The sequence below is a fragment of the Physcomitrium patens genome, chromosome 24, assembly GCF_059467195.1.
Source record: "Physcomitrium patens ecotype Gransden chromosome 24, ASM5946719v1, whole genome shotgun sequence".
NCBI classification, from domain to species: Eukaryota; Viridiplantae; Streptophyta; class Bryopsida; order Funariales; family Funariaceae; genus Physcomitrium; species Physcomitrium patens.
The window spans coordinates 8066992-8082979 of NC_143433.1; the positions used below are offsets into that span (position 1 = coordinate 8066992).

The window sequence follows — 15988 nt, forward strand, 5'->3', positions numbered from 1 at the left end:
TGACTAGTTTTGTCGTGTATAATTGCTTGTTTGCACTTGTTCTACTTACTTTGTATTTTACTTTTTTTTTTTTGTTCTTGCTACTCTCACTTCATACCACCCATTACAAGAAACTTTTTATTGAGGCCATCTTGTAATTGGATTAAAGAGTGAATTTTACACTCACAATCTTTTTTTTTGAAATACTTTTCAATTCCATTTTTTTTATATAACATCTTAAATATTTTGTTATATCCTTTCCTTCAAATTGATTGATTATGTCCACAATCTCTTGTAATACTTTGTTTGCCATACCTTCTTTATGATCTTTAATCTGTTGCTGTTGCATAAATAAGGCAAAAGCTTCAAATATGCTTGCGAAATTGGAATTGAAATACATACCTTGTCCTCTACTAGTTTTGCTACTTATAGCTCTAATTGAAGCACCATCCATAGCTCCTCTTTTAACTCTCTCAAATTTCTTCTTCATAATTAAAATAATTCAAAAAACCATATACTATCTACTTCAAGCCTTTTACATTAAATTCACCAATTATATTGTATTACCTAAAGTTTTTTTCAAGAATGCACCAAGCACTTGGCTGTGGAAGGTAGAATAGAAATTATAACAATAAAATCTTAATTTTAATAGAATTCTAAATAAATTATAATTAAACCTTAATAATATATAAATAAAATTTAATAAAATTCAAAACAAATCTTAAAGAAATTATAAAAAAAAATAAGAGGAAATTTTTAAAAATTAAAATAATATCCACAATAAACCTTAAAAGAATGCTTAAGAAATCCTAAAAAGTACTAAAATAATTACAAATATATCTTAAATAAATCTCAATCAATTTCTAATATAATCCTAGTTGAAATATTAAGAGACTTCAATCAAATCCTAGACAAATCCTTAATCCTAAATCAAACCATAAATCAAAGCCTAGACAAATCTTCAATCTTAAATCAAATCCTAAATCAAATCTTAGACAAATCTTAAATCCTAAATCAAATCCTAAATCAAATCCAAAACAAATCTTAAATCAAATCCTAAAAAAATTCTAAATCCTAAATCAAATCATAAATCAAACTTTAGATCTTAAACCAAATCTTATATCAAATTCTAAAAAAATCTTAAATTCTAAACCAAATCTTATATCAAACCCTAGACAAATCCTAAATCTTAAACCAAATCTTATATCAAATCCTAGACAAATCCTAAATCCTAAATCAAATCTTAAATCAAATCCTAGATAAATCCTAAACCTTAAATCAAATCTTAAATCAAATCCTACTCTATAAATTAAATCCTAAATCAAACTCTACACAAACCCTAAATTCTAAATCAAATCCTAACTCAAATCCTAGACAAATCCTAAAGCCTAAACCAAATCCTAGATCAAACCTAAGCCTACTCAATCTTATTCTAGCATAGTTTAGAATCTTAATATCTATCAACTAAACCATTGATTTTGCATAAAATTTTACAAACCTTTCAACAACTAAGTTGGCAATAAGTACACAAAAATTGAAAATAATTGTACATACCAAATAGAAGAAAAATCCTAAAATTTTCTTAGGTATTGGTTGGCCTTCTACTCCAATCTGAATGTTGAACTTCCAGCACCAATATCTCCTTATTGAACCATTTAATTTTTTAAAAATTTCACATGTGTATAGTAAATCAAGTCTTTTACGTCTAAACATAATTTTTATTCTAATCCAATCAGTAGATTATTGAAGATCTTAGATATCTTAAGTGCCTCTTAAAATTTAATTACCAAAATCTTAACCTACTTGAAATTCAATAGCCTTCAATTCAACCTTTTGATCAAGCTCAAACTTATAACATAAACTTCAAACAACTATTCTTATGAGTCTTCAAAATGTGAACTATAGATCTTCTATCAAACTCACAAAATTCTCTAAAACTTAATATCTTTTTTATTTCACAAATTCTAAAGTCACTCAAAATAATTGTGACTTTGCAAAGCTCTTGCAAAGTTATTAAACACTTAATTCTATTCAAATTAATATTAAAAAAATCTTATTTAATTTGCTCTCAAATTCCATTTTTTAATCTACCAAAGAATCTTTGAGTTGCCATTCATACCTGGTTTTGTACCTTGGGGTCTAATTTCAGCCTAGGTTGATAATAAATCCTTTTTGGATAGTAATTTTTTTTTGAGTTAATTTTTATTTAAATAAATTCCTAATTTCTTCCTATATATGTTCATATTCTTTACTTTTCTAATCTACCTTGTTTTATCTTATTTATGGCCTTACAATATAAATAAAAGTCTAATTTATAAAAAGATAACATTTAAAGCTTTAGTTCTATTTTCTTTTGGACTATTGTCTATTTTTAAAAATAATTTGATATAATATTTGAAGTAAAATCTTCTATAATATAATAGATTCTTAACTTCTTTCACTTAAGAGTTCTATTATATCATGACATCATGTATTGTAAAAACTTATAGATACAAGATTATATGTGAAATATAAAAAGTGTGAATTCCACACTACTCAAGTTGATTTCATAGGATACATCATTTCTAATAAAGGGCTAATAATGAATCTGTAGAAGGTCTTTACTATCATGGATTGAGAGACTCTAAAAATCGTATGAAAAATGCAATGCTTTTTGATCTTTGTAAATTACTATTGGATCTTCTTTAAGAATTTTTCTTAAGTTGCAACTTCACTTATACGTTTGACTTGTAAAGACATTGTTAATGGAATAAAGAAGCCAAATCATTATTTGATGCTTTAAAAAAAGAGTTTATTTTTGTATTAATCTTATATCATGTTGACTTCTCCAAGCCATTTTTTATGGAAATTAATACATCAGACTTTGTCTTAATTGGAGTATTATCATAAATGGAAATACATGACAAAATCTATTTAGTAGCTTTCTATTCCAAAATATTTTTAACAACCGATATTAATTATGAAATCCACAATAAAGAAATTCTTATAATTATAGATTCATTTTAAGAATGGAATCGTTATTAAGAAGGTGCATAAAGTCTAGTTATTATATATGCAGATCACAAGAACTTCAAGTATTTCATGTCAGCACATATTTTAAATTGTCACTAAGTTCTTGTAGCATGTTTTTATCAAGATTTGATTTCAAAATCATTATCGATCCAAAAAACAAGAAGGTTTGTTAGACACCCTTTCTAGATGTTCTTATCTTATACCAAAAGAAAGAGATGTATCTTTTGATTAACAAAGAATGATTCTTTTGAAGCCAAAATATTTTCACCTTTAAGCAACTAAATCAACATTGACTATTGATTCAACATTTGTCAAGCAAATTCAATTAAGTATGTCATCTAATTCTCTTGTCCATGATATGAAGAATAATTCTTCTAAGTCTCATGATACTTCTAAATTCAAGTTCAAAAACAACCTATTCTATTTTGAGGGATGATTATACATTTCAGAAGGTAGGACATGAATTCATATTCTTCAAACTCATCATGATTTTTCAGTAGCTAGATATTTTAGATACAATAAGATTATGGAGTTAATATTGAGATATTTTTGGTGGTCTCAAATGTGGTTGTTTCTATGGATTTTATTATAGATCTTCTAATCTCATATTTGTATGATTCTTTATTCATGGTAGTAGATCATTTTATTAAAGTGGCACATTTTGTACCATATACAAAATCTATCAGAGGTGACGCAATGGCTATGTTTTTTCTTAATCTATGATAGCAATCTATTGCTATCATAGATTGTCTAAAGATATTATATCAAATAAGAAGACTCAATTTATATCAAGATTTTGGAAAATTCTTTTTAAGATTTTAAAGGTAGATATAAAGCTTTTTTCAACTTTTCATCCTCAAATTCATAGACAAATGTAATGTATGAATCAAGTTTTGAAATAGTACTTGAGGTATACCATCAACTATCATCAAGATGATTGTACAACTCTTTTACCATTGATAAAGTTTGTGTACAATAATTTGGTACATTCTTCTACTCAACAAATACCTTACTTTCCCAACTATAGTTATCATCTACAACTTGATATTTTTGACTTTTTAAAAGTTGATAATCTTGCAACAAAAGATTTGATAAATCATTTCTCAAAGCTACATATAACAATGAAGGCATAGTTAAAAGGAGCTCAAGAACAACAAAAAATTAATGCATATGCTTATTGCAAGGAATAACCATAATTTAATGTAGGTGACAAGGAATGGTTACTTCGTTGCAATATCAAGACTACTTAATGTAGGTGACAAGTTGGACTATTGTAGGCTCAAAATTTTTTTTATTAGAAAATAAATCAATCATGTTACTCATTGACTTTATCTACTATAACCTATGAAGATCCATCTTATATTTCACGTATCTTTTTTTGCACTATATAAGATAATGAATATCTTGAGAAGAAAACAAATGCCACCTCGTCTTATAGATTGGATAATAACAAGAGTTCAAGTTAGAAAAGTCCTAGATTCAAGGTGGTGCCAAAACAGATTAAAATATCTTGTTCATTGGTATGGATATGATATTAGTAAACAAACATGAAAGTTAACAAAGAATCTTGTGAATGGAGTAAAGAGAGTTGAAGCTTTTCATCAACTACATCTATCAAAATCAAGATGAAGAATAGAAAATCTTTGCTATTAAAGAAATAAGATTAAATGAAGATAATAGTTTACTTTTTATTTGTCTTTGTAGCTTTTGTGTATTTGTGATGCTAAGGAAATGGAGAACAAACAAACAACAGATTTAACTTAAGAGCTTTTATTTGTGGACTTATTGGTGTTGTACTGTAATTACTTATAATATATAAAAATTAATTAGAACATATAATATGTTCATAAATCTTGGTGTGTATTAGAATGATTAATAGATTAATTTAAAGAAAGTGGATATAAGAAACTTTTTTTTGAATTTTATTTATTTTGATTTGGCATTCAAAAAAATATAGGACCTAAATATTTAGTATGAAGCCTTGGGAGAAGATAGAAGCCTAAGGATGAAAATCTAAACTAGTAGGAGGCTAATTAGGAGGGATGAAAATAAGGCATGGTCAGATGAAGACAAGGAATGGAAAATTTCATCCCTATTGGTTAAATACCATACCTAATGGACTTTGAAGAGGCTTCCTGTGACCATAACAAGGATTTTCAGAAACTTCAAAGAAAGCATTCGGAAATTAAAAGCCAAGATTATAAATTTTAGGATTTTGATTAAAATTTGGGTACAAAAATTAAAGAATTTGGAATTAGGATGAAGAAGTTATAGCCATTTGAAATTAAGATGTTAATTTAAGACATATTGTTACTCTTTTGAAGATACGAGTTGTTATACAATAGCTTTTGAAGATCAAAAAGTATAGCTGATATGATGATTTCAAGGCCTATATTTTTCATAAAAGAATTATTGCTTTTAGAGTTCATGTGAAGGAGTTCTAGGGAGTTGAAGGCGACGCTTCTAAATCAAAGGTAGTAAGTGAGCGGTTTTGTTTATAGTAATGGTTGGAGCCATAACATGAGTTTTCAGACGAATTTTAGCCTCAAAATTTTTAGAAAATATAATATTTTGTATTAAGAAGCTATATATACATATATATATATATATATATATAATTCTTGGGATTTGAGCTTATATTTTGTGAGATATGAAGAAAATTGCATGTAGGTGTATAAAGTCATGGGTTTTAAGTGACTATTAGGATTTTCAAGTTATCTAAAGATTTGCAACAAATTTGTAATTGAAATTTATTATGAAAGTTAATAAGAGTACATCAGTACTTCATATCAATTTTGAGTTTATTTGGATAGTCAGATTAGGAGATATGAAGTATTGAAGTTTGGAAAAATTTCCACATAAGGATATACAAGGTTTTAGAGGATTTTATCATATTTTGGATGTTGTTGGTTACTTGAGACTTATGTATTTGGTATAATTGCTTAAAAAAGAAATTTTTATATATAAACTTAAGACTTTCCTTATTTTAAATTTTAATTGAACAAATAGTGATAGCTAGAAGCCTAGCATTTTCTTGAAGCAAATTCTCTTTATCCTAACAAAATGTTGGGATTGTCACAACTTTTAAGACGGTAAAATCAAGATGAAGATACATGTTTTACATATTTACAAAAATATTTGGATGTAACTATAATTAACTCTAGATGCCAAAGACTTTAGATATTTATATTCTATTATTATTTGATTTATTTTGTATTAAAATAATATATAATTTTGAGTAAGTTTTAAAAATTAAAAGTAACTATTATATATATATATATATATATATATAGATATAATTTTTTTTCCTCGTAAATAATCAAATGTATTAATTTTTTAAATATATAAGGGAAAAAATCTAGAATCTAAAATTATTCTATGATGGATAAATTTCATTCATCTTCCATGAAATAAGTGATACTTACTTTTCTGTTTGTGCAACTTATTTGATTTAGTGCCCATGTGGACTTGTTTGAGTGCTTTAGTACCTTGGCTTAATCCTTAACAAGATCTCACCACATTCTAGTACCTTAATCTTAGCAGATGTTGCTAAAATTTAATAATAATAAAAAATAAAAAGTCAAAAAATAAAATTATATTCATTTAAATAAAATATCAAATTTTAAAAAATATAAGTGACAATTTTAAAATAAAATATTGTATGATGTTCAATATTTTTATTTAAAAAAATAAATATATTCAAAATATATAAAAAATAAAATATAAAATACTTTATAAGTTAACAAGTTATATAAACCTCTGGTCAAGAAATTAATACAAAAAATATTATAAATATATATACATATATATATATATATATATATATATATATAGCTTATGATTATAAAACAAATATGTATATATATATATGTATATATATATATATATATATATATATATATTTTATTATATTACAATATGCATAAGTTATAAAAATAGATTAAAAATCTCATATCTAGATTTGAAATCTTAATACATTTAAAATTTCTTTCTAAAATTTTCAAATAAAATTTTATTCTAAAATATATTTAAGAAAGGGTTTTGAATTTTTTTTTTAAAAAATACTTTTGATAATTATTTAATTTATCTGAAACATATATTTTTTATTTTTTCATCTTTCAAGTATTTAAATATTATACTAAGAAAAAAAATAAAATTTGTGACAAGAATACATATATATGTATATATATATATATAATCTAATTCTGAAAGAACTCAACTACATCTTTTTTAAAATGTTAATTTTTTAGGTTGGAGTTTTAATTTACATTAAAAGGCATACTATACCTACCAACCAAAGATTTAACTTACAAATGTGATTGAGTAATTATACCAAAAATGCATAACTATCAGCAAATTTAAACATCCACAAACATCCAATAAAATCCAAAAACCTTGTATATTGAGAAAACAGCCAACATTATTTAAAGTATTAGAAACCAGTAATATTTTGAAATAACATAAATTAATTCAAAATCATATCAAAAAAATAGAAGTAGAAGAATATCTTTTCTTACAATGTTCTCTTTAAAATACTAGTAACATTACACTATGAAAATACTGAAGCCAAAACTTCTGTTACAGAAGGAATAAAATACTCTTCAATTTCTTCATATTATATTTTTGAAATATATAATTTGTTGCATTTCATTAGAGACCTTATAATTTAAATTTTTATATCTAAAATTTTATTTATCTATTTATTTAAATTCTTTAATACATATAAAATAGATAAATATATTTATGCAGTGAATCAAACAAGCTTGAATAAATTCATTTCTACACCATAGTGGAGTTTTTTTTAATGATAATATAAATTAAGCAAATAAAACTAATTCAGTTAATTTATCTTATAATGTTTGTTTCTTGAAAAATCTTTGACATATTCCTAAGGCATTTTAGTTTTTATAATTTCTGTAATTAAAGATGCATGTGCACGTTGTCTATTTTCTAATCTAAAGTAAAAAATATTCAATTTCAAGCATATAACTTATTAATTATAATAAATTCAAATAAAAAACAAAAGTGATGCATTAATTAGACACTACTTTTACATTTAATTAAAATATATGAAATTAGTGATGTGAAACTATTGTTTATATTTGGCACTAGAATTTGAAACAGTTGGGATGTTTAGTGTAGAAAGTTTATATATTTGCAATCCAATATTGATTTTAATCAGTTTTTAAACAGACTTATATACAATAAAAAATTATCACAAACATCAAAAGTTTTTAGAATTCCAACTTAATATGCATTTGTTAAATATCTACATATATTTGATTACATTGGTGTCAAGAAAATCAAAGAAGAAAGAAATAAAAAAGTTTAGAAATTAAATTTCTTCCAAATATTATAATAAAATTTTAATATAAAAGATAAATACATCAATATATATATATATATATATATATATATATATATATTTCTTAAATCCTATTTTTTAGCATTTAAATTTTAAAAATAATTTTACATTAAATATGACTACTTATATAAAAATATATTATCCTTATCATTATTTGAAGAATTATTTTAGATGTATTATTGCAAAAGTAACATCTTGTTAATTTTGTTATAACTTAGACAAGTTTCTTAATTTTTTTTTTTTATCTAGATTAAATCCAATTCTCATTTAGATTCTTATTTTAAGATGATTTTGTTTAAAATTATCCAGTCAAATAATGTTTCTATCAAATATAGTTTTTAAGAGAATTGTTTTCTTTGGTTTCTTAAATATTGTCGTAATTGTATCTGTGCTTATACTAAATTCTTTATTTTAGGTTAAAAATTAATAAGATACATATTTTTTAATTTTTAATTTTAAAAAGTATAATATAAATTTTGTGACGATCGGCTTTTCAACAAGCTTGTACATACGGTATCAATTCAAGAATACAATATCAACTTCTAACATTAAAAAATAAAATTTTAATGTATAATTAAAAAAATATTTGTTTTAAAATTTATATAACTTAAAACTAAAAGAGAAATTTTGGTATTAATATTTTTAAAAAGTAAACATTGCATTATTATCAAATATGAGATTTATCTCCAAATAGATAGAAAGGGTAATCAAGTAAATCAAATCTTAAATTATTTAAGTTCTAACTAAAAAAAAAAAATTAATGTGTTAAAAAATAATAAAAAGTTAAATTTGATAACATGTTTAACAATCAAGAAAAAAAATTCAAGAAATTTATTAAAAGTGTCATTTTAATCCTTTTACAAGATTTAAACATATTCAACAGAAAAAAGTATTTTATTTGATTTTTTATAATATTTTTATTTTTTTAATTTAATAAATTATATTAAAAATAATTTTCTAGAAATAATAAATGCATATGTAAAGTGAAATGTAAAGTGGGTCAAAAAGTATTTTGAGTGCAATACTCTATATGCCATAAGATCCAATAACAAAATATATGTCAAAGTTTTATTTTTTATTATGGAATTTTTTTAAAAAATTAAAAATCACTTTTAAGTTGAATTTACAATTGAAATATAAGATGTCTCTAAAATCTTTTGTTTTTGCTGTTTTTATTATAATACACACTTTTGAAAAGCCTTTTGTAGGATGACAACATGACTAAAAAGAAATCAATATGATTCTTATTATAAAACATAAAGAAATCAATTAGTCAACTACACTTTAAAAAATATTTTTTTGATAAAAGATAAGATTGACATTGGTAAAAGACATTGATTTCTATATAAGAGAGATCTAAGCATCCAGAGGAAAAATACCAGCTCAAGAAGAAGAAGTTGAAACAAATAAAAATAATTAAAAAAGAAAAACACACACTCACACACACATTTAGTCAAATTTAGATAATTATTTTTACTATGTTCTCAACAACAGTAGCAATAAAAAAAAATAAAAAAATAAAAAAATAAAAGAAAACTCCGTCAACTTTATTCACGTCGTTTTACAAATTTATTATTATTATTATTATTATTTTGGTTTAAATGAGTGGCGTAGTGAAGTTCCGAACATCATATTAATCCACGTCTGATTTTTACACGCCGATTACAATTTGAGGAGGCCACAAGTAAACCTCCACATCGCATGACCTGTACAGAGGCTTGATTGCGGATCATTCATACCATTAACACAAAACCACACTGTAACGCCATAATAAATCCAGTTCAGAAACATCGAACAATGATTCGTCGACTGTGATTACACTACGAACTTTGAACTACGATTCCTCTCTATCTATGCTGATTCAGCCAAGAAAAAACTGCACAATACAAGCCACCGTTTGAAGTCACACTGTAACCTATTCAATCGTATATAAAAAAAATACAATATAAAATAAAATAAAAAATTGAGTAAAGAGTAAGCTGGGTAACGTGGCATTCAAGTGAGTTGGAAGAATAACACAAGCTGGGGCTGTTCCGGGCTGTGGAGGGAAGACAAAATTTGGTAATTCTGGACAGTTATGAAAAAGTGACATCGCTGATGCTGCAGGACGATGATGATTCATGACACCGCGAGGTTTGAAGTCAAAAGAAGCACAAAAGGTATGTGAGGACGAGGGACACCTCCCATTTGTCATGTCTAAGTTGTCCACCCATTCATCGTCCAAGACATCCAACAGCCCTTCAATAAGGAAAGAGAATTCTAGGGGGCTTTGTTTCTCGCACGACTTCCCCTGAAAGCCTTTGCGCTTGCAAAGTCATAACCCAAAATTTAGTAAAATCGTGTGGTCATCGGCGCTTTGGAGTAAGATGAGAGTTTCATTGACATAATCGAAACTCCCGAGTAGAGTTCTTGTGAAGGATGAAACTAACCACAGTTGACACCCGTTGCCTGATCGAGTCAAGGCTTGGAGAGACGCTGAAATTTGATTGGATTCCTCCCCGCCAGGAATGCAGTTGAAGTGCAGAAGTTTAATTGTCTACAATTAAGTTGTAAAGATTACAACACCCTACGTTTTTTTACCAGGGCGAGCAGTAATTGTTTCGTGTACGCAAGTGCAAATGCGAGAAAATTGATAAGATATACTGGGTGGCTGGAGCCAGGTGCTCATTGGTGGCGGTTATATGGGAGCTCGACGGTTCCTCGCAGTGGATCACTCAGTACGAATGATAACGTTAAAGGCATAGGCCCGAATCAATGATGCGATAGCCCCTCCTACGACCTCTTCCGATGCCACTGAAATGCAATGAAATATATGACAACGACACAATTGTCAAAAGCTACGAAGCCATTTGCCGATTGTGACCGCGATGTCAACAAATTCTCCCCTGGGGCTGCCGAAAATGAAAAGTTTGGGCGGAGGATGCGACTCTGCGAGTTCTCGACAAGGGTCAATACCGAGAACAAGTACAGCCACTGTGCAAATTCAAATTGTAAAGTTGTTAATCGCACCACAAAATGAGTTTGACATTGACTTCGTTTCGAAAGGACCTTGTGTCAACAGATAACACTTGGTTAGCATGCTTTCGCTACCAGACTTAGAGGAGCGCGCTTTGTCGAAAGGAGTCGAAAAAGGCAGGGTATTAAGCCCCTACACGCCCACGCGACGCGCAGCTCCGCTAGTGGAGCGAATGAACAACGACCGTGTTTATCCATGCGGTTCGCACTTTTGACGATCAATCACGCAATATTCAATCTGGGGAAAGACTTCAAGCCAAGACAGAGAGGGCACTGATGGCAAAATCCTGTCTCATCTCAGATAACGGCATCATGGTAATCAACCCGAGCGACTGATTTCATATACCAGAACTGTGCAGCATGGTCCGCGTGAGTGACGGTACGTGATCCCGAGATGGTTCGACCACTGAAGACTGATAACGTGACCGATTTGGCTTAGATTGCCTACACGAGTGTTCACCGAAGTCACAGTGTCTCGATAAGGGGCATGGATCCTCACCAGGACCGAGACCCACATCCGAGTTGCATGGAAGCAGTGCCACATCGAACAGACGACAATGATGAGAATTTGAACTTCGCGAAAGGAAGACTGAGGGTCGAATAGTCCAGGTTATAAAGAGCAAAGTGACGGCCCGCTTTGCTGACATCGAAGCTCCGTATCTACCTCTCTCTGGACATGATTGGGCTCCGCGTCGCCTTCGTCGCCACCACAAGCATTCACCGACAGTGGGTTGTTTCCGCTTCTTCTAGCTCCCTTTTTGTCCCACACCCAGTTGTTCCACATGACAACTCCATCGCCAGCATGTGGGTTTATCAATCACTAGTTTTTTTTTTTTTTTTTTTTTTTTTTAAATGTAGTAGTGGGTGTTAAATGAGGGAAATTGGTAGTAGAATTGCTCTTCTGGACAATATGATAAAGTTGTATTCTTTTTTTTGCAAAGATGTTTTTGGTACGTTTGTGGTAAAATTTCATTTTTATATTTTATTTATTTTTTCATAATACATCTACACAGTACTACTTTGAATATCACTTGAGTGTTTTTCTTCAGTGTTTCCCTGAGCAATGAATAACTTTGAAACAAATTGTTGTTAAAATCCTACACCTTAAGTTAATTAACTTCTCTTTTAATGTTTCAGTAGTTTAATGGGAAGATGTATGAAGGAAACCATGATGATGGGAGGAAAAATAAATATATACCATTAACATTGCGCTAATTTTAATTCCCACAAAATTCATATTTAGTTGATCATCCTACGAGCCCACGTCCACGTATCCTTCAACTAAACAATCGAATGGAACTTTCATCTCTCTACTCAACAAACCAAGTCGAAATTGAGATTCTTTGGACCTAATGATGAAGATGTGCCAAAAACCCAATTTTCACTAATCGTTCAGTGTGTGTAACCAGCTTATAGAACTTCAGCTTTTCTTACCCCCACAAAATATTTGTTTTTCTTTCAGGATTCGTCTGATTCCACAGGTCATCTCGAAGTGGGATACTGTAGTACAGGCGCCGGTTTTAGGGTGGTAACGTACGCCGACAACCGTGGCGCACGACCACAGGCAACCGAGCCGATCTTTTAAGGCGCTTTCGTTGACAATGTGAGTCTCGCCGACGTCTTTTCCGAGGTCAAGCACCTGGAGGGGCCTCACAGTTGAAATCTCAGGTACCTCAAGCCGGAGTTCCGCAGCGGTCTACGATACATATATGGAGAGCTGATAAACTGCAAAGCCACGCCTCACTCGTCATTTTCGGGACCGCTGAAGCAGCCCAAGTCGTTGCGCTTGTCAACGAGTTCCTCTGCGAGGACTAGGTCCTTGTCGGACATTCCTGTCACTGGTAACTACACTCGTGATCCGGCTGTATTGCTGTAGACTTTGGATTTGGCGCAGTGGTGATTAGATGCTTCGTGGGTGATGTACTTGGACATGTACATGATTGACTGTGCTGGCTTGAGGAGTTAGAGACATGAGGGAAGTTTATGCGGAGCGTGGTTTCGAGATGGGTGGACTTGTGTTGGCTAGGAATTTCGGGGTCGTGACATGGGGTTCGATTCTTGCGATGTTGATAGTGAATGTAGTCACTGCGGTCCCACTTCCTCCGCCGGACGTTGCAGAGTATTGTAACAGCGAGGAGCGGTGCTGCATGCCGCGCCCTTACGTGGGTCAACCTGCACACCAATTCTACCCGGACCCTGAGCTCCCCATCAGGATCCGGCGCCCCGTGCACTTGCTCACCGATGCCGAAGTGGCCAGACTCGAGAGGGCTTATCAACTACAAAAAGACCTTCCGGATTCTGATCCTCGATCATTCACCAACCAAGCGAAGCTTCACTGCCTGTACTGCGACAGCGGAATCTACTACCCCGACAACCCCTGGCCGCTTGAGATTCACAACGGCTGGTTCTTCTTCCCATGGCACCGGATGTTCCTGTACTTTCATGAGCGTATTCTGGCCAAGCTGCTGGACGATGACACCTTTGCACTTCCGTTCTGGAATTGGGACAATCAAACACCGGAGGAGCCATACGCTAATGTCTTGCCGATTTCTTATGCAAAATCAGGCTCTCCCCTCTGGAACCAGCAGCGCAATAAATGTGCAGAACCACCCTTGATAATTGATTTGAACACAATTGGAGGGTGCACGGCCAAGTCTCCTTCGGTGTTACGAACGGAGAACGACCGGATCATGTATACGCAGGTGGTGTCGGGGGCTATGTCGCCACAGCTCTTCTACGGGATGCCGTATAGGTATGGCGATGCGGGAGGACACGGGCCGGGGACGTTCGAGGATAATCCCCACGGAACAGTCCATCTTTGGGTTGGGAATCCAGATTCGGAGTCCGGCATGTTCGACGACATGGGTAACTTTGGCAGAGCTGCAAGGGACCCCATTTTTTACGCGCACCACTCTAACGTTGACAGAATTTGGACTGTGTGGAATACCCTTCCAGGAGAGCAGCGGAAAGCGCCTGTCGATCCAGATTTTCTCGACGCGAGGTTTACATTTTTCGACGAAAACGGTGACTTGATAATCGTGAACGTTTCCCAGACGCTCGACAACGAGCTACTACGGTTCAGATACGAGCAGATGCCCACCGGATGGGTTACGAACGGACAATTACCAGGCGAGGAGAACAGCGTCCCTCTCTGCTACCGCGGAAATCCTACCAAAACGAGGAAATTGATCGCCGACACTCCCTACTTCAAGCCATCGATGGTACTGCACACGGTACCGCTCACCTTCAAGGTGCAACGTCCCCGAAGACGTCCGGAGGTGGGCGTCGAGGTGCTAGAACTATCTGGACTCTCGTTAATCCCCGCGCTCCAGGCTCACTGGGAGGCTTTTCTCTTCCTCCCGAATGGAAATAACAAAACCACCGTGAGCTGTCCGGAGTTCATCGGCACCTTCAACTACGTCGCGCACGTTGGCCAGGCGCTTTTCAACCGTGAGCGGAGGTGGCGTGTGGCATTGGGACCGAAAATCATGGCGCTGGGCAAGGAGAACTACACAGATGTGGTGATCACTCTTGCGCAGTTCGGTCCCAACATCCAGCCGATTACATTCGAGAGGGCTGTAGTTGTTTTCGACACAGACGGGGTTGAGTAAGACGTTTGTCGATTGATTCTCTACCGACTCTCTAGCTTGCAGCAGATTATTACATGATGATCACGACGCCGATGAATTGGCTTAGACACTGGTGATGGGATCTGGTTATCTGGATCATTGTTCCCAGTAATCGTTGCATGTTAGGAGTAGTATGATAGGAGTGTTTCGTAGTTGCATTGCTTAGGCACCTAGTTGCATGTTAGGAGTAGTATGATAGGAGTGTTTCGTAGTTGCATTGCTTAGGCACCTAGTTGCATTCAAGTAGATTCATTGAATTGGAGCTCAAAGAGAAAAAAAAGGTGGAAACCGTCTCGCGATGTTTTAAAATCCCCCAACAATAAAAAAATCGCTTTGTCTTTGACTTCCATATGTGGCTCAGCAGGGGGTGCCTAGTGTCAGTACAATCCAACATGAACTATTGTAAGATCTTAATTCCATGATGGAGTTGATGAAAAAGGTGACAGCATCCAACCCACACGCTCTCAAGTAACCGATACCCTTGTCGAATGTACGATAAGCCCATGTGCCGCAAAATTCTACACATGGAACACTAATTTCAAAAGCAGACGGAAAGCGGTGCCACAAAAGCATGGACCTCGCCCCAAAGCTTCACCACCAGAGTAATAAAAAAGCAAGGTCCCGGTGGTTGAACCACCTTCCCAATAGAAAAACAACAGATGCAGACCCCTACCTCCCTGCCCAGGCCCCGCAACTCTTCCACAAACAGTATCAATTCATAGAGGGGGGGTGTTGTCCATTGATTTGTGTGATGAATCTGAGAACTGAACCACCCTTCCCAGTAACGACCCCCTTCAACGTCTAGAAGCAAGGACTTCTCGGCGTTGACCCCCGCCGAGGTCAACGCCGAAGAAGTCCAAAAACCAACTTCCGATGCTTGAATCTGCACACCCCAAGTCAACTAGAATCCAAAAAAACTGAGTTCTATCGCTCTTCATGCTGCAGTTTATTGGCTCTTTCTGTTCTTTTTGGAGCTCAAAGTGGTCGA

General features: G+C 32.3%; 1 protein-coding gene across 1 annotated transcript; it reads left to right on the forward strand.

Moving 5' to 3' along the window:
• The first annotated feature begins 12948 nt into the window (after positions 1 to 12948).
• LOC112276371 (polyphenol oxidase I, chloroplastic) lies at positions 12949 to 15347 on the forward strand. The gene has a single exon (XM_024507624.3). The coding sequence runs from the start codon at positions 13342 to 13344 to the stop codon at positions 14980 to 14982; it is 1641 nt and encodes a 546-aa protein (XP_024363392.1). The 5' UTR covers positions 12949 to 13341; the 3' UTR covers positions 14983 to 15347.
• Positions 15348 to 15988: the final 641 nt, after the last annotated feature.

Bases quoted from the DNA above. Each gene is read 5' to 3' on its own strand.
- LOC112276371 (XM_024507624.3), top strand. From the start codon at position 13,342: ATGAGGGAAGTTTATGCGGAGCGTGGTTTCGAGATGGGTGGACTTGTG.